The following is a 21,336-nucleotide window of genomic DNA, read 5'->3' as shown; positions in this document are numbered from 1 at the left end:
TTTAAAAATCAGTCGCAATAGGCTTAACTCAAAACATCTGTACAATAGGTCAACTGATTAATGCATGTTTTTAAAATAATTGTTGGTTTGATGACAAAAGCACGAAACATTGCACAATGGCAGATATATATTTGGTAGTCAATTCAAGCTATGGACCCAGTCTGAAAAATCCAACATGGCGGTCATTTTCCAGATGTCTGCCGATCAGTTCAAATTTGACAACCATGTATAAATGAAAGCAAAAAATAATCAAACAAAATCTTTTAAAAACATATAAAAGGTAATCCAACGTTTTAAGTAAGTCATGACGTTATGAAAAATATGATGACTTTATTCTTAGTTGAAAAAAACATCGCATCAATTGCGTTCTTGATTTGAAGCGCCACATTTGCTTAGTCTAGTGTCTCTCGTTATTTAAGCACCTTAGCTAAACCCGTAAACATATTTTTCAGCTTGTTCTTTTATTTTTTATCAAACTTCTTTTCTTAATGAAATACTATGCTTCATCGATGCTCATTGTGTCTGAATTTCTTTCAAAACGGCGACTTTGACTAAGATCGGTGATACATTCGGTATCTACGTTTATATTCTTGTTAGTTTCATGGTGTAATGGTATGTAAATATTCATATCTAGGGATTTAAACAAAGATAACCAATGAGAGCCGTCTATCGTTCATTCCCCCTGCACAATATACCTGTAACCTAAGTTTGTTAAAATCATACATTAATTTATCAACTGATAATTTTCCGAGTAAATATATCATTTGAATCATTCTGGCATCGATGAATCGATTATTGATTAATGTTTGAAATAACACACAAGCATGCATTATCAGTCAACTGACAGAGAGACCGGCCAAAGGATAGTGCAATATAAATGGATGATTGGTTACTGTTCTTTATCTAACAATGTTAAAAATATTTGTTCTTGTTGTATTGCAACTCGAACCTTCAGATGCTTTGGTAGGTTCACACATAAATCACAAATTTCGTTGATTTGGTGCACATTTTAGTTTTTGACTCACGTCTTAGTTAATAAAAAAGCGTCATCTGATTTCTGATGAAATCATGTTCATATAATTTTCCATGCTGCAGCAGAATAAGTTTGTGATTAGGTCAGTTGAAGATGAAACAAAGAGACTAATGGTATATCAGTGTTAATCGGAATGCAGTTTTAATAACATTAGTTATTCTGGTTGGCCCGACGATTATTTGGATTCAGTCCTTAAGAATGATCCATCGAATTTCAACAATGAGAAAAATATGAAACAACGACAACCAATGTACTACAGGCTCCTGACTTGGGACAGGCACATAAAGAATATGACGTGGATCGAAATGGCCGCCAAAAAATGAAAATGAGCAAAACTAAGACAAGGCTTTGCTGATATTTATTTCTTCCATCGAATTGCACTTTTCAGTTCATACAATATTCTAAGGGTTGCGTTTCCATGATTCATGGAAGTTGCTTGCAGGAAAATTTAATCAAAGATCCCATAAATGGAAACATTTGAACGTTTTCAGGACGCCATCAAAATTTGTTTCACCGTTAAGTTATATCTGGGTCACAACTGATAATGGATATGTTCCACTTTTCCTTGCCACCTAAACACCAACTTGCAATGAGTAACATCACGCGTGCATCCAGTTGACCCAAAACTACACACCCTTCCGGAACACATGCGATAACCTCTAGATTTGACGAAAAGGTACTTGTGTTGTTTATGCTTTCAATGTTGTTTTCCATTCATTTGATGTGTTTGAACTTTTTATTTTGCCAATTGTTAAGGGACTTTCCGTTTTATATTTTCTTTGGAGTTCGGTTTATTTGTTGTATTAATTTTTACCTGCTCTTTTTTCAATGTCTGTTGTCAACTATTGAAAGTCTTGTTTATCCATCGTACAGGCATGGAAAACCTTAATTCATTTCAAACGTTCACATTCGGTCAAGTCTAAATAATAATTTCAATGTATCAATGGTTTTTACATGTTCTAAGGATTCTAAGGGTTAGACAATATACATTTATAAATTCACCATTACTAGTACATGATATATGCCCAATTACTGGATATTACTCATCAATCTATCTAAACAAGTAGGGTTGATGTTGCCCATTTAAAAAAAAAATTGTGTGTAGTGATTTCTTGACTGCTATTGGTCCGTTTTTTATTCATGTTATTATCCGGTTTTGATTTACTAATGATTTTTTAGTGCCTATGTATCTTCGCTGTCTTCTTATTATCTAAACAACAACATATTTTAACAGCAGTTATCAAAATGTTTCTCAAGGACAACCCATTTAATCTTTACCCCACTGTCAACAAAATGTTAAACAGGACTGTAAAAAACATCATTATCCTCGCGCATTTTAATCTACTGTGACATCCGTGTTATCCGGCAAGCACATTTTATTAGCTCATTACAAAATGCTGATACCTTTGTGATAAATGTCCAATAGAATAGATGACATCCGCATTCACTCGAAGTAACACTCCGGGTAAAAGGCCGAAACATTCGCCGCCTAAAGCTTTCACATGCTTTAAGAATGTTGTTAATTTGCTTTTAAACTGTTCCTGGTGTAGAACATAATTTGGATTACCTAATCAAGTTATATTATTTCAAAGCTTGATTGAAACGTGTTAATTACAATGGCCATTTGTAGATAAACGCTATTACATGTTGTAGTTTAGCAATATTGATGGTCAATCTGATTGCCCTACCTTCCCCTTTTACAAGTGTGTAATTCTACTCATGGCTTGATCTACATTTACAGTTTTCAAATTACGTTTCCAACACTTAAACTGTATAGTTAAATGGCATAATATCACACACGGGTAATGGAAGCCATAATTTGGATGAGAAAATGGAAAGACCTAATGAAAAAGTAGTATAATGGAATCTTTATATACTTAGAAAGAACATTCTCTTAATGATCTTACATCAACATTTAATTTTTACAGATTATTTGTGGCTAAGTTGACTGTCACTTTCCCTCTTATATCTCTATTCTTTAAATATTGCATAGTTCTCACCAGTGTCTCGTTCCTCAGTAAACATTATGTCATGATCTTTACATACGAATGAGAAGTACACCTACTGTAACTTCATCCAAATGTCTTGTTCGTGATGCATTAGAGCCTCTTAAAATAATCTGCTGTTCATGAAGTACTATGTTTCTTTGATTGAACACTTGTTCAACCACAGTTGTCTAACCAATCAACTATGCCATTTCGATACGAAGACCTTAAATACAATTATTTTTTGTTCTGCTAGAAATACTGCACTGAAAAAGTAAAGAAAGGATTGATCACAATTGATAATTGATATATGTCTCAGAAAATATTAATACATTGCTGGATTGTATTAATGGAATGTCGAACCGTTGTGACAGATTTGATCTCTTCCAGACACGTTGTCAATGTGGACTAATATATAAAGGCGGATGACCATTTGTCTTCGCTCTACATGCGTGAAATGTTGTCCAGACATATTTAATGTTTTCATTATCATCTGGGTCAAAATACCATGACTAAGTAACATTTTCTAAACATCTTAAAAAGCATGTTTAATACATACTGGAGTATTATTACTATGTAAAGGAGTTAGAATAGCTTTAACTTTTAGATTGGAGGTGTATTGTAGTGGGTTCAACATACCATGGCAAGGGGGTCAAAATACCACGGCTAAGTAAAATGTTCCAAACATCTTTATAAGCATGTTAAATACATACCAACTACTTATTGCAGTAATAATACTATGTAAAGGAGTTATAACTGCTATAATTTTTGAAATTAGGATGTATAGTAGGGGATGAATACCATGGCTAAGTAACATTTTCCAAACAACTTTATAAGTTTATCATATACTTAGCATTGCTATGATAGCTTTTGCATATGTGTAATGAGCGGAAGTACACAAACCATAATTTCCCACCCGGGCTGATAACCCATATCAGGTGCATCTCGTGCACAAAACCCATAATAGTGCCTCTCGTGCAAGTTACTTTCGGTGTTTCCGGTATCGGTTGTTTACTTTTCCATTGTGACGTTAGATATTTTTTATGACGACGTCAAAAGTTACGGAAACTTTTGTGGGGATAGTTTAGTACATGCTAACAAATGCCATTGACAATTATGAATCATTTTATAGTACAACAAACACGGCGTAATAATGATCATAAAACTCTTCCAAATGTTCAATGTTTTAAAATGCCCCTATAGGAAATAATACCATACATATTTATATGGAGGTAGTGATGCTGTTGTTGGACAATTATAGTATATTTGATGTATGATTTAACTTCTTTATAAAGTTTTTGACTGTTTTATTTATTGCATTTGTTTATTTGCCGTACATAAAACTATTGTCGGAAGTATATGATAAAGCGATTAATACATGGCCTTTTCCATATCAGCCTGGGTATCATCCCTCGACCCATATCAGCACCTCGACTCCGTCTCGGGCTGATATGGGGGTCTCGGGATGATACCCAGGCTGATATGGAAAAGGCCACGTATTAATCTCTATTTAATACATACCAACTACTTATACTATACTATGTAAAGGAGTTAGAATGGCTATAATTTTGGAAATTGGACGTGTATAGGAGGGGATTCAATATACCATGGGAGGGGGGTCAAAATACCATGGCTAAGTAAAATTTTCCAAATATCTTTTATGAGCATATTTAATACATACAAACTACTTATTGGAGTATTATTACTGTGTAAAGGAGTCAGAATAGCTATAATTTTTGGAATTTGGGGTGTATAGTAGGAGGTTCAATATACTATGGCAGGGGGGTCAAAATACCATTGCTAAGTAACATTGTCAAAACATCTTTATAAGCATGTTCAATACATACCAACTACTTACTGAAGTATTATTACTATGTATAGGAGTTAGAATAGCTATACTTCTTGAAATTTTAAGGTCCAAGGAAATGGTAAAGATGTGAAAGTCTATTGTTCATGTATATTATTGATTGTCATAAAAAATTGATTAAAACACAAATTGTCATTACTTATTATAAACAAATGATTACTTGGCTTTTCCAATTATCTTTGGAATTGTCAAAATGAAGTGTTCTTTTGTTTAATAAAAGTGTGCTATATACATTTTTTTTAAACACCTCAAATGTGTCCAATACACTAATGGTTCATTAGGATGTCGCATTGTTCACATATTATTAACGCCACATTTCAGATGTAATTTTAAAAATTGTTTGAACTTATTATATAGAATTATCTTTATGTTGTTTCTGAAAAAACTTATTTGATCGTATGGGTATATTATTACTTGCTTACTTCAATATTTCAGAATGGTCTACAACAACCCTGTTTACAGTGTATTTTGACCTGTTGTAGAATTGTTATAAATTTTGAATCTTCATAGAATTTCAACTTAAGATTAATCTTATGATAAAACTCAAATTTTAATCCGTGACAGAATTATTATAATATATACAAATAAAACTAGTTATGATGCTTAAAAAAAGTATCTTGAATGAAAACCATTATGGAAGTAAATGTTTTAAAACACTTTGCTAATAAGACATAATATAGTGAACTCCCTAGCTACCATGAAAAATTTACCCCACTTTAAATGTAAGAAAAAAATATTAAAGCATGTAAGCAACAAATCTAGTTAGAATGCTTCAATAGGTGTCTGAAACAAAAAATGTTGGAAAAGATTGATTTAACATTTTTTTTCTTATCCATGGTATCGATCCCTTACCATTGAAAATTGGCCCTCCTCCTTTAAGTTGTCAGGATGTCAGACTACATGGTCTATTTATAATGCTTCAATAAGTATATTAAATGAAAATTATGTTGGTAAAGACTTTATAGCACTTATTTCTAGTCGTGGTATTTTGAACTTCTACTAAGTCAAATTGACCTCGCCCCCCCCCCCCCCAACCCTTTTACATGTCTGAATTTCAATCTATAATAAAGTGTTTAATACTATTTAATGTCAAAATAAGTAGTTGGTATGAAAAAAAAAACATGAAGGAAAGATGATTCAATAATTTTACTAAGCCATGGTATTTTGACCCACCTTGTCATGGTAAATTGAACCCCCTTCCTATACACCTCTTACTTTCAAAGATAATATTATTTCAAACTCCTTCTCAAAGTTTTAATACTGTAATAAGTATATGGTATATATAAAACATGTTTTAAAAGACGTTTCAAAATGTTTACTTAACCATGGTATTTTGACCCTTGCCATGGTATATTGAACCCCCTCATATGTACCTCAAACTTCAAAAATCATATTATTTCAAACTGCCTTTCAAAGTTTGAATACTTTAATAAATGTATGGTATATATAAAACATGTTGAAAAAGATGTTTTGACTATTTTACTGAGCCAGGGTAATTTGAACCCCTCCCCTTTTTTACCACGGAAAATTGAACTCCCTTTATATGTTAGGATATCAAATAATTAAAGCATTTAAGTTACATGGTATAGTTATAATGCTTCAATAAGTATTTTGAATGATATTATGTTGGTAAAGACTTCAGAGCACTTATACCAAGCCATGGTACTTTTTGTTACCTACCATGGAAAAATTGAACTCCACTTTTTGTATGTCTGATTTTCAAACCACAATAAGCTTTGAAATCATGTATAATTGTCTCATAATTATCTAATTATCTAGAATGAAAAAAAAACCAGGGGGAGGTCAATTTACCATGGGGTCAATTTTCCATACATGGGGGTCTATTTACCAAAGTGGTATTTTGACCCCGGGGTTAAATTTCCGTTGGGTTCAAAATACCATATGACACCGGTAGTAAGTATCATCGATCACCGACATGTTTACAGATTAGAATTAATTGCAATATGAAACTAAATTGATTTAATGATTAAAACATTGATAGGTTAATAAGCTGAATGAATTCAATAATATTGTTGTTGTTTAAAGCACAATATTTCTATTGCTATAAATACGCGAATGAAGGATCGGGAAATTATATGCCAATACAGACCTACCGTTTTTTGCAATTCTAGCAAACAGTATGATTCTGTATTGCTTGACCGTAATTACAAGAAGGTATCATTTTCTCCCATTCCCATCTCACGTAACACTTATTTTGATATGAACTGGTCTTTGTTACTGACTCGTTCGCAATTCGATAAGTCAAAGTTATTATTACTTCGCTTTTACCATATTTACCTGTTGATTTTTTGTCTAGTGTGTATTAGGTCTTTACATGCATTTTATTATATACAAGCATGTGTCGTTAAATTGATTTTTTCATATTTTTCATGTCGGGGCCTTTTATAGCCGACTATACGGTATAGGTTTTCCTCCTTATTGAAGGCGTACGGTTGACCTATAATTGCTTACATCTACTTCATTTGAACTTTGGTGGATAGTTGTCTCATTGGCAATCATACCACATCTCCTTATTTTTATATAAGATGACAACTCTTAAGTTAAAATATATAAGAGAAATAACAAAACTACTTCCGATTTTTAGTTATGCGTTTTCGACTTCCTTTCACATGTTCTATACTTCCTTTACAAGTAACCAAATCTATTGATTTACTATATACACTGTTAATACCATAAAACAATGATCCTATCATTGATATGTCAACATTCTATTTGTTGAAAATTTTACCCATTGAAAGATGATTAAATCTTGTATATATTTATATATAGAACCAAAAATTTGCGAAAGCAAATTTACAGATCTAACATTGTTGGGTTGATGTTTAGACGAGTTTTATATATATATATATATATATATATATAATCTTCATGCCTTATATATCATGTACTGTAGTACGCCTCTAGATTAAAACTGACGTGGAAAGGTAACACATGCCCACCGAAAGCTCTTTATTTGAGAGCCCAGGTGGTCGTGTGGTCTAGCGGGACGGCTGCAGTGCAGGCGATTTGGTGTCACGATATCACAGTAGCATGGGTTCGAATCCCGGCGAGGGAAGAACCAAAAATTTGCGAAAGCAAATTTACAGATCTAACATTGTTGGGTTGATGTTTAGACGAGTTGTATATATATATATATATATATATATGTGTGTGTAGGACTCTAAAGTGCGATGGTCTACGCTAAAGTGCGATGGTGTCAGACGCTAAAGTGCGATGGTTGTTTGTTTTTTAAGTGCGATTAGATAACACGCTAACGTGTGATGGTATGACAAGCTAAAGTCCGATGGTGTAACGGAAATGTGGTTCAGGCAATGGTTTTCGCTTGTTGCTGAGTTCCAATTATTTTTTGTTTATTGTTGTATTTATACATCAAGCCGTAGTCTTTCTCTTTTGGATGGTTTTACACTGGTCATTGTATAACCCTATATAGCTTGTTATGCGGCATGGGCCAAGGCTTTACTTTGAAGGTCGTATGATTATTAGTTGCATACATGAACGACATTTGGGGTTGGATGGATATTTCATACTACATCTTCTTAAATTTTTTTAAAGTACGATAATTGTCCAAGAAGTGTAATGGTTACATTGCAGTAGTTAGTAAATCCGGAATTTATTAGTAGTCATTTGTTGGTATATTTCATATCTGCTGTTCGTTTAATGTTTTGTATTTAAATCAGATTGTTATTTTCTCGTTTCAATTGTTTTACACTGGTTGTTTTGAGTCCGTTTGGTCTTAATAGAATATTATGCGGTGTAAGCCAATGCATCGCGTTAAAGGCCATTCTATAACCTAAAGTTGCATACATTAATGACACAAAGTCTTGTATAGAGAGTTGTCTTATTGGCAATCATATGATGATACTACACATATGTTCTAAGGTTGATGTCTAGCTGACGTGTATTCATTGTTTAACAGAAATAGCAAACCATATTGTAATTTTTTTTATTGAACTATTCAATTAGAAAGCAAAAAGAAGACTTTTTTTGGCACCGCAGCTATTTTTATTAATTTTTTTTTATAATTTTACAAATTATAAAGTTAACCTGCTCCAGCAACGACCAAAAAAGTTCTAGATTGTGATCAGTTTGTTTCTCACTTCTTTCTTTTCTGTTTTTGTGTAATAAAACCCCTTAATCTGGACAATCATTCTCGTCATAATGCTGTTTAGCGTCATAACGTCGATACTTTTGCAGAAAAACGCACTTTAGCGTGTTCAAAAATATCACAGACTATCGCACTTTAGCGTTTCAAACAATCGCACTTTAGCGTAGGCCATCGCACTTTAGCGTGACCATCGCGTTTTAGCGTCCCCATCGCACTTTAGAGTCCTACATATATAGATATGGAAACAAAACATTTGTTAACTGGAAACAGTTTAATTTGCGTTTCTTCTTACACATGTTACACAAACGTGTACAGTAGTTAAATTTGACGTCATATAAGACAAACGACGAGTTCATATAGTTGTTAGTTATGAAACAGAAGGTTAGAAAGGTTCGATTTGCCAGCTTTTTGCCTTTTCACGAAATAGAAGTAATACATGGAATTTGTCGATATTAAAATAGCATAATCTTAAAAAAATGGTGAATATTTACATATCATGCGTTTTCATTCTTTGAAAAAAGGTTATTCTTTCGAAGAAAACCATTTTGTGTATAATTCCAATTTATCTCAAACGATAGTAGTGAGTTATTTCTGTCATATTAAAAATAATAAATCTGCCAATTTGAATATTAAACACACAACTTGATTACTTAAAGATCGGATTCTTTTACCTCACAAAATCGAGTAAAGATCTATAAATATACTCATCATTGATACATGGTTTCCAATTTTGTACGCCAGACGCGCGTTTCTTCTTCAAAAGACTCATCAGTGACGCTCGAATCAAAAATGTTTAAAAGGCAAACTAAAAGAACGAAAATGAAAATCATTGAGGACCCAAAGGAGTAGGTCCGGTTAGGACCGATTTTGGCCTCAAATTTCAGGTTCATCTGACAAAAGATTTTGACTACTTTTTAAACACTTAAGTGTCTATTTCATTTGAATCAATTAGTTTATGTGAAAGATTTGAACTGATTTAGTCATTAAAAACGATCCGATTGAAGCTCAAATATGAAAAATCAACCAAATATGCCGAAAAATGGCACTTTTCAGATGGTTTTTGTCAAAAATGAAAGTGGCCACATCCGTGTTCATCCTCAACCTTTATATATGTTATGTATTATCATAAAATACAACATCTATTTCAATATTAAGGATGAACACGAATGCGGCCACTTTCGTTTTACACGAAAACCGTCTAAAATTTAACTAAAATGCTAGAAATGTGAAGATTTCAGTAATTAAGCATGACTTTAAGGTGCTAGTGCCCGATACATGTTCATTGTATAGTAAAAAATAGCCCATATTTATGTAGCAGAAACATTCTACTGTTCAATGAATTTATTGAACTATTCAATTAGAAAGCAAAAAGAAGACTTTTTTTGGCACCCCAGCTATTTTTATTAATTTTTTTTTATAATTTTACAAATAATAAAGTTAACCTGCTCCAGCAACGACCAAAAAAGTTCTAGATTGTGATCAGTTTGTTTCTCACTTCTTTCTTTTCTGTTTTTGTGTAATAAAACATATTTATGTAGCAGAAACATTCTACTGTTCAATGAATAACTGAAAGTTTACATTTTATCAACTTTGTAAAATTGCTATATTTTGGGGCCAAAATGGGCTCTTAATGGACCTACTCCTTTGTTTACATTTATTTATTGTGTCGGTTTTTTTCAGAGGCCGACAGTATAGCTATTATAACCGGGGCAGTTACTGGTGCTGTTGTAGTACTTTGTGTAATCGCATTTGTTGTAATACGAAAGGTTTGTAGTTGTGCATCAAACGGTAAAACAGTTGTGCATCCATCAATCTAGTAGATATAGAGGTAGTGCTGGCAACAATAAAATCAATATGCACAATAATAAGAAGTCCTCAGGACACCCAGGAGAAGATTTTTAAAGAGTATATGTTGGTACTGTACTTTAATGATGGTCTGCGTTTATTTTTGATTTACCTCATTTCAATTGTGATTGTAAAACAATATACGCTAATAATATTTTGGTTATCTAATAATATTAGTTTTACCCATTTGCTTTACTTTTTCGTGTTTTTTTTTTTTTTTATAGAATCGAAAATGCTTATTCTAGTGTATGTAAAATTAAATGTCCAATTCGATTTAACACGTAGTTGCAATGTTAGAATTTAAATGTACATTGAAAAAAAATAAAAATAAACTGTATTCTTTATTTTGGCACCAAATGTATTTTGGCTCTTTAAGGTGGCTCGGCCCTTTACCAATGCGCATATTTTAACGCATGTTTCTTACGACGAGTGCCTTGGAAACGGTCGCTTTAAGGGGTTTTCTCAAAAATAGCTTTGACGACCTTGGAACGCGGGCGTGTATGAAAGCACCCTTGACGATGTAAACAAGTGACGCTAAACGTTCTTCAAAACAGGAAATACGAACGGTCAGAAATTCACAGTGTTTTCTTCATTTTTCGCATAAAAGTTTAAAAGGAGAAAAATATACATGATTTAAGCATAACATTAAAAAAAAGAATATATAAATACTGACAAAGTCACATATATGACGTCGACGGTATTTGGTGCCGCTTCGCTCCCAAAACGCATTCTCATCTTACACGGTCGCCTCTTGGGTCCGTTCGTACCATATTTTGAATTCACTTAAATACCAGTTGAATCAAATGATGTCGTGGATATTTATTTTTGAAAATGTTTTGCCAATGACGCAATGATTAACTGTAAACAAATGATAGCGATGTAAACAACTTCATGTCATCGTACAGCTTTCAAAAACAGGTAAACTTGTGACCCGTATCAGAGACATATATGTGTATATATGTCTCTGCCCGTATAGTATGGTTTAAAACATCGGGGCGGGTTTGTTATCATGATATAATCCGTTTGGCGTTTTATAACAGTTTGTTTCTGTCATAAATATATTAAATAAAATTTTAGAGGATTGCAACACAATTTCATATTACAGTCCTAAGTATGAAATTGTCCAAATTATAATGGCATATTGTTATTCTAAACTGTTTCCAAAAATTGATCGCCCTGAAGATCATAAAAAACATTTTATTAAAATAAAGTATGTCAATAAAGGTTTTGATTTTGTAAATATTGCCGGTATTTTTAACGACCATTCTGTTAAAGACCAAATTCCTGGATATTTTGATAATACTGAACTCCCTCTCATTTGTTATATTTACAAGAAATCTACCCGAAAATATGTGTTTAATTATAGCCAATTGTGTAAAGATGTAAATATCACTGAAAATACACCTATGTCGTGTAATTGCAGTAATTCAGAATACACCTATGGACCAATTTCCCATGTTATAACAGGAGACCTTAACATCGTTCGCGACCGAGAGTTAAAATCATTCCTCAGTAAAGGACCTAAATATCGTCCCCCGTCAACTATTAACTGGAATGAGTGTCGTAATATCATCAACGACTCACTCCGCGCCTACTGTTTGAAATGGGTAAAACGGGAAAAAGCTGACAAAAAATCTTTGGACTCTTTTTTTAATTCAGTAATGAAGATAGTTGATATTCGAATACAACATTTTAAAGAACATTTTACCCTCAACAAAAACTATAAAAACCCTATTTCGCGTATCAAAAATAAACTAACAGAACTAGCCAAGGAATTTGTTTTTGTCCCGGCTGATAAAGCTGCTAATAATATCATTATTGTTTGACGTAAATTTTATATAGAGGTTCTGCAAAAGGAAATCACGAATTCACCAACATTCCAACTGACTTCATTTTCAGAAAACGACATCTGTAACAAACATAAACTTTTAACTACTTCTTTACAAGCAGAACCAAACACAATGAAAGTCCCAACTATGTACTGGCTTCCGAAGCTGCACAAAAAACCTTACAAATATAGATTTATTTCATCTTCCAGCCATTGTTCAACTACTAAATTGTCTGTTTTACTTACTAGTACACTTGGTACAATAAAAAACCTGATAATAAATTGTTCAAATAAGGCCTTTGAAAATAGTGGAATTAATTACTTTTGGAGTGTCAAAAACTCGTTGGAAGTACTTGATAAATTGCATGCATATATTGGTGATTTTGAATCTGTTCAAAGTTTTGATTTTTCTACCCTATATACCACTTTGCCTCATATTCTTATTAAGAAAAAATTCACATCCCTAATTAACTGGGCATTTAAAAAGTCGGAATGCGAGTACATATGTTCAAACTCTTTTAGATCATTTTTTAGTAGCAATAAACAAAAGAACTATGTCAATTGGACATGCTTTGATACTATTTATGCACTTGAATTTTTACTTGATAACATTTTTGTTCGCTTTGGAGATTCCGTATATCGTCAAGTTATTGGAATTCCAATGGGGACTAACTGTGCACCACTTATTGCGGACCTGTTTTTGTATTGTTATGAGTTACAATTTATGACTAAAATTAGCAAAGACCCATCAAAACAACATTTGATACAAAAATTTAACAATACTTTTAGATATTTGGATGATATATTGGCTCTAAATAATGACGACTTCAGTATGTATACTAAAGAAATTTATCCTGTAGAACTTACTTTAAATAAAACTAATGATAACAATGACCACTGCCCTTTCCTCGATCTTGATATATTTATCATAAACGGGAAGCTTAATACAAAAATTTATGATAAAAGAGATGATTTTTCATTTCCTATTGTTAATTATCCATTTTTAGATGGTGACGTTCCCTTGTCACCATCTTATGGTGTTTATATATCTCAACTTGTACGATTCGCTCGTGTATGTAACAATGTATTAGATTTTAGCGAGAGAAATTTATGTATTACTGAAAAATTATTACACCAGGGTTTTCGATATCACAAACTGGTCAAAACATTTACTAAATTTTATCACCGGTATAAGGAAATAATTCGTAAATATAACTCAACATGCAGACATCTTATACGTTCAGGTATTTCACATCCAAAATTTTATGGAAATATTCTTTATAAAGCACAAAAATGTCAGTATTCTCCTCAGAAACTAACAAAACCTTTAAATAGACTTATTAAAAGGGGATATAGTTACGATACTGTTGTCAGGTCATTAAAGATTGCATATTTTGGCTTTAACATTGATTCACTGATAGGGTCTTTGCATCGGAACTAAACACATTTATTTCTAAAAAAACAGTTGTTGGCATGACACGGGTTATGTTCTTCTCATATATTTTATGATAGTATGATACTAAACCCCTAACGGGAGGGATTGTACCTGATATTCATATGATGAAGACATAATCTTTCAATCAGTTTAATTGAGGTCTGGAGCTGGCATGTCAGTTAACTGCTAGTAGTCTGTTGTCATTTATGTATTATTGTCATTTTATTTATTTTCTTTTGTTACATCTTTTGACATCAGACTCGGACTTCTCTTGAACTGAATTTTAATGTGCGTATTGTTATTCTTTTACTTTTCTTCATTGGCTAGAGGTATAGGGGGAGGGTTGAGATCTCATAAACATGTTTAACCCCGCCGCAGTTTTGCGCCTGTCCCAAGTCAGGAGCCTCTGGCCTTTGTTAGTCTTGTATGATTTTAAATTTTAGTTTCTTGTGTATAATTCGGAGTTTAGTATGACGTCCATTATCACTGTACTATTATGCATATTTTAGGGGCCAGCTGAAGGACACCTACGGGTGCGGGAATTCTCGCTACATTGAAGACCCATTGGTTGCCTTCGGCTGTTGTTTGCTCTATGGTCGGGTGGTTGTCGCTTTGACATATTCACCATTTCCTTTCTCAATTTTATTAAAACTTGAAATATCTTTATTTCCAAGTATTTTTAGGAGTTTATTCCCGAGTATGCGATATATTTTTCCACTGCAAAATTTTGATAATTATAGTTATACCAAAACAAATTTGAACATGTCAATTTTCTAACAGACTTAATACTTAACATTTTCATTTAAAGATATGTTTACCTGCACGAAAATCAACTGATAATTTTTCTCGTATCACAATTCCATGATTTCCGGAACACTAGACTTAGTCCTATAATCTAAGACATCGGGACCAATGTTTTCTATTTTTATGATACTTTTCTATTACTTATTTTGTGAATTGTTATTTTGTTGATTTGCAATTTTCTGTTGTATCTATCAATATGTCAACCGAGTTCATATTAAAAAAAAAGAAATATCAGCATTAAAACTAAAATAATTGAATCAGAGCACTGAATGTTATTAAAATAGACTAATGGATCCAGCAACGATCAATCGGGCGGATCCAGCTATTTTAAAAGGGGGTTCCCAACCCAGGACAAAAAGGGGTGTTCCAACTATATTTCCCCATTCAAAGGCATTGATCGTCCAAAAAAGGGGGAACCCGGAACCCTCCCCCTGGATCCATCACTGTCAAAAGTAACCGGGACTGGCCTAGTATTCCGACCTTATATATCGGTCTATGATATAATTCCTAAATACTACATGCTTTGCGGAGAACCGCAAAATTTTTGGTTTCACCATGTCGGGATTTTGCTAGGACATACACCCGCATCGTGCCGGGCAGTCTCAAACACTACCAAAGACTTTATTTATAAAAAAAATCTATACTACTACTAGGTTCCGGAAAAGTTTGAATTGTAATTTAACAGCTACTCTCTGAAGAACGATATATTAGCCGGTGATGTTGGCAAACTTTAACTTTAATCTTAATTTTTGAAATGCTTTTTTAAAAGGTTAGCTAATAAGGAAAGTTCTTGATTAAAACAAATGATCACAAATATAGTTGAGTGATGTCAATGCGGCAAAAAATGTGAATGACAATTTTGTTTGTGAACACTGATTTGATCTTACCGTGGCAAAGAAATGCATAACTAATCATCGATCTATGCGTGATGATAAAAGGAGATAATGTTTTTTTTATTTATAATATTGAATTTTAAATATGAACTTTGGTGGATAGTTGTTTCATTGGCAATCATACCACATCTGCTTATTTTCATATCGTATGGTTAACATAGAAATATGACTAATCTGACAGATGACCCCTTGATTATACAGGGTGTTCAAACAGCTGGATGTTATACATACGAAGCCTCGTAGGGTAAAAAGGGTGAATTTTGCCTACACATGCACCAAGCGTAATTGTCCATTCGTTTTTTTTTTATGGCAGTCCATATATTTAGCTCCCGTCTTACTTTGCATAACTTTCATAATTGATACTTATCTGCATGTTCTCATCCGTATTATGCTTGAAATACTTGCCAGTGATCATTCAGTATTCACAACTTTAATTTTCATTATGTGCAGTCATATAAAAAAAAACGTAATTTCTGGGACTTTTATTTGTTTGACTATATGGTATATCAGTTTATAGTAATTGTTGAAGTCCGTACGGGGACATAATTGTTATCTTCTATGTAAATTGGTCTCTGGTGAAGAGTTGCCTCATAAACAATGACACCCCATCTTCCTATTTTTATACCCTACACAAGGAAGTGGCGCAGGGTATAACATTTTTGACCCGTCCGTCCGTCCATCAGCCAGTCTATCAGTCCTGTTTCTTGTCATCACAACTCCTCTCAAACCGCCCAACAAAATTTCAGGAAACCTTTTTAGATAATAAGGACATACTATGCAGATGTGCATATCGACAGGAAATTATGATTCAAACTTTTTCTAGGAGTTATGCCCCTTTGATCTTATTTGCTTCAATATACTACTGCAAGTTTGTCATCGCATCTCCTCTCAAACCGCACAATAGAATTTTATGAAACCTTTTTAGATAAGGACATACTATTTAGATATACATATTTTTTTTCTAGGAGTAAGGCCCCTTTGAACCTATTTGCTTCAATATACTACTGCAACAGTTTGTCACTGCATCTCCTCTCAAACCGCACAACAGAATTTCATAAAACCTTTTTAGATAATAAGGACATACCATGTAGATGTGCAAATCGACAGGAAATTACGAATTATTTTTCTAGGAGTTATGCCCCTTTGAACTTATTTGCTGCAGTATACAACTGCAAACAGCTTGTCATCGAAACTCCTCTGAAACCACACAACAGAATTTCATGAAACTTTGTAGATAATAAGGACATACTATGTAGATGTGCATATCGACAGGAAACTATCGTGATTTAATTTTTTTTTCTTAGTTATTTTATTTCTCTAGTGGCAATGTGGGGACTGACTGCCAAAGCGGGACTGGCTTCAGTTATTTGTAATATAATCCACCAATGAGCCTCACCCTATGTCGGACTCTGTAACAATCATCCCATCAACCAAATATTTTGAAACATATTTAGAATTCAAGAAACAGACAAGTCCATGAAAATGAGGTTAAGTTCAGATAAACCCTGCAAGACAGACATATTTGTTATTCATTTATTATTTTGTACATAAATCACCCATTAGTTTTCTCATTTTAAATGTTTTAAATTGTTCATTTGTCATTTCGAGACCTTTAAAACCAACTATGCAGAATATGTTTTACTCATTATTGAAGTCCATATGGTGACCTACAGGTATAGTTATTTCTGTGTTATTTGGTCTGTTGTGTCTCATTTACAATCATATCACATCCTCTTATTTGATATTTTAATTTGTGATAAGACATTTAATAATCATTTCATACACCAAATATACATGAAGATGACCTATTGATTACACAATATTGACTACTACATGTACCTATTAGTATTTATTATTTTTGAGTATATGTCCGACATGCTGACGACGGACAGTCAATGGTATACCATAATATGTCCTGAAAACTGGTGTTAAAAAAAAGGCTCAACTAAATAACATTTTTGAAACGTGATTGATTTTATTCCTCTAATATCTATGAGATCAAATTTATAAAACATCTATTAATATAATTAATTTCAATGTACTAGTATACATGTAAGAATTGTTGCCATTTATACATCATGTACATGTACAATCATTAGCTGATCAGCTCTATATTTTCTTTATTTTTATTCTCCTTCACTGTTTTATTTATAAGAGTAGACTCATATATATGATCTGTATTCATCATTGGGACAGGTAGCTATATATATATATATAGGTGAAGTAGGTCCTTTTGATTTGATTTTTTAAAGGATTTTGACAGCACTAAAGCGTATACATGTAGTTCCAATTTATAGTTGATCTTAGCTCCTTAAGTGGATTGTGGCAACATATATTGCATATATACATGTAGAATGTTGTTCTTAAGTTTCAGCACTTTACGCATAGTTTCTGGTTGCAAGACTAGAATATGATACTGGCTTCTCATGAAATTCTGTCAGTACTTTGCCAATAGTTTCCAAGTAAAGTTGAACATTCCAAGCTCACTCCTTCCATTTGCAATGTACATGTACAAATGTACTTGCAGCCTGAAATTAAATATCAGAGTAATTCTGTCAGAAAATCAACAATTATTGACATTCAAAAGCATATAGATGTAGACTAGTTCATAATGGTAATGTGTCCATGGGACACAGATGAGCAGCCGCTTGCATATAAAGGATGAAAAGGGTGACACCACCCAAATTTGTACTTGATCTGAGTGTTGTTGTAGTAAGCATTGCATATAAGTTTCAGAACATTTGGATGAAGCAAACTTGTGTTAAAGAAAGGAACAAAATTTCAGCATTTTTTTAATTTGTAAAGGGGCATAACTCTAGAAAAGTAAAAGCGACCCCACCAAAAATTCAAACTTCATGTGTGTTTGTTGGTACAATGTAGTAAGCATATATATATGCATTAATTGTGTATTAGTTTCATAACGTTGGTAGAGGCAAACTGAAGTTGGAGAACAGAAACCAAATTTGGGAGGTACATGCAAGTTTGATAAGACTGACAATGCAAGGGTAACCTTAAAAGAACTAAAATGGTCTAAATTAATATGTATTTATTTGATAATAGGTTCGTTTTCATTTATTTTTGTTTTCCCTTGAGAAAACATATAAAATATTTTTATATAATTTAATTTGGTTGAATATACATGTATATCGAATTTCTGAACAGAAAATAATGAAAAAGAGACACAAAAAAAATATAACCAAAAAATAAACCTGTGATAATACTGCTTCTATTGGTACCAGGATGCTTAAAATCAATCCAAAATAAAAAAAATTTGAAAAAATGTATACACCTATAGTTGTTTTAATGTCTGTGTCATTTTGGTCTTTTGTGGATAGTTGTCTCATTGGCAATCGTACCACATCTTCTTTTTTATATTATATACAATATATATGAACAGCTAAAAATCTCAAGTGACAAATACTTATGGCCGCATTCTGTACATGTTTAACCCTGATACTTCTATTACTAGACCTTAAGACATTTTTGTATACCTCACAGAATTAGGGGGGGGGGGTTAATGGTAAACAAATTGTGATTGATAAAGATGAATCCTTCAGAACCCCAGACCTTAATAGAGGGTTGGACAGGGGTAAGGAGACAGGGGAATGAGGGATCAGGGAAAAGGGGGTATCTTTGAAATATATTTTGTCTTGGGGCAAGGAGATGGAAGAATTGAAGTAAAAAGGAGGGGGGGGTTAGAGTAAAATGGGAAGGGAAATATAGTGGGGTCAAGGTGTAGAAACTGTCCCGATGGAAGTTATGGGGTACCCCACATACATATGACCCTAGTCCGAGATTTCTCTGACGTCCAACGGCTGTTTTGCCAGACAAGCTGGGGCTAATCTCGGACTAATATGAACCTAACTTGGCTACGAAATAAGTTATTAAAAATGATGATTAAAAAAGACTAATTCATTGACACTAACCATTGCTAACGGTAGCGTAAAAATGACAGTAGATGTCATCCCTTCCTCTTCGGCCGTTTGCACACGGATATTTTGCAAAACTTGCCAGACATTTTTACAACTTGTCTGTAAAAGGTAAAATAAACACATAAATAAGATACCAGCTATAACGATCTATAATATTAAAAATGGAACAGAAATTGAGCCCGTGCAAGGTTTCAGCCGCAGTGATTTTCAACAGTAGCGAGTATTTTGAGACAACCCCCAAGTTTGTATTTTTCGTTATACTGATAACATTTGGCTGCCTAATATATCGAAATCTATGTTTTCTTATGTAATAACTCTTCCTTCATCGTTGTATATTCGCGACAATGTCTGTAATGCATGTACATGGTCGTATTCATCAATATAGTATGCTGCTCGGCAATGGCGACCTTGAAATTCCTCTGGTCCGATAATAGCGCCAAATTAGAGGGAAGCAACTCGCGCCAGACAAAATTACCGTATTTCACCAAAATAATCAAAATTTCACTTTTTGATAACAAACAGTAATACGATAACCACATTTATATTCAGCAATCGTTTATTGATATAATTACAAACATTATTTTATTAAAGCCATCAATAAAGAATTCACAATTAAGTAATTAATGGAGTGCAATGAAATCAGACCTTATGGGGTAGAGGGGTTAAACAAAAGCTCGTAACTTTTTTAAAAGCCTGGTGACCCCTATTTTATTTTACCTTAAAATGTTCGAAAGGTCATAGCTTTGACATATCTGTTTTTAAAAAAAATCTACCGGGGAAATTTTACGAAAAATCGATTAAACCAATATTTTTTGCCTTAAACTAAAATTAGAAAATGCAAAATTTAGACATTAATCTGAAAATAAAAGGATTTTTAAGTCAAAAACAACCAAGGGAAAGGTTTACATTTCAAATTCTAATGTTTTTTCACATAAAAATCATACTGACTTGGTTTTAAAAGTCTTTGAATTTGATGTAACGGTTATTGTTGGAAGGGTGGGCATGTTTGGAAATAGGGTCAAAATCGCACATTTCGCTTCAATTTGAGGAGAAAACGAGCCTGGTGACCCCCTTTTTTCTTTGCATTTTTGGATTCAGCATAAAAAAATCTACAGAATATGTGAAAATAAAAAAATTCTACCGGGGGTCACTATTGGGGTGAGCCACCTTAAGTTAACAGTAGATATTCCTTAAATTTTATAAGCCGTAATCAAAATCGATGTCCAGGAAATGATGTTAATTTTACTATCATGGTGTTATATTTGTTTAATAAATGTTATTTTAAAATACCGATTAAGACATTGTTTAACGCTACTGGGTCAGCTTGATCCTAGGATTAACCATTGTTTCTTTCACTATTTGCATTTAATCAGACATTTGTTTAAATATCCCGATTTCATATTTATTTGTATTTCACATAATTGTGATATTTCACTTATTTATCATTGTTGTTATATGTATTCATATTCAATTATTAAAGTGATTTATAAATCTTGTAATGTGAGTATGATTTATAAATGAATTTTTATGATAACATATTTTGTAACATGTGTAATGTTGTTTCTTACTTATAAATAAACTTTAGTGT

At 32.8% G+C, this 21,336-nt stretch overlaps 1 protein-coding gene and 1 long non-coding RNA gene across 2 annotated transcripts in view; one reads left to right on the top strand and one right to left on the bottom strand.

The window, feature by feature from the left end:
• The window catches only part of LOC143052370 (uncharacterized), a 46,481-nt gene extending 25,145 nt beyond the window's left edge, over positions 1 to 21,336 (top strand). The window contains exons 10-11 of the mRNA XM_076225377.1: positions 10,692 to 11,232; positions 20,922 to 21,336. Coding sequence (XP_076081492.1) covers positions 10,692 to 10,828 — 137 coding nt within the window. The 3' untranslated portion in view covers positions 10,829 to 11,232; positions 20,922 to 21,336. The remainder of the gene's footprint in view (positions 1 to 10,691; positions 11,233 to 20,921) is intronic.
• On the bottom strand, positions 17,772 to 19,831 carry LOC143052376 (uncharacterized). The gene is made up of 2 exons (XR_012971100.1): positions 19,743 to 19,831; positions 17,772 to 18,344 (listed from the first exon to the last, which is right to left on the bottom strand). It is a non-coding gene; the product is annotated as an uncharacterized LOC143052376 (long non-coding RNA).

The sequence above is a fragment of the Mytilus galloprovincialis genome, chromosome 11, assembly GCF_965363235.1.
Source record: "Mytilus galloprovincialis chromosome 11, xbMytGall1.hap1.1, whole genome shotgun sequence".
In the NCBI taxonomy this organism is placed as follows: domain Eukaryota; kingdom Metazoa; phylum Mollusca; class Bivalvia; order Mytilida; family Mytilidae; genus Mytilus; species Mytilus galloprovincialis.
The sequence above is the reverse complement of the archived record's forward strand: the minus strand, read 5'-3'. Positions and strand labels throughout refer to the sequence as shown.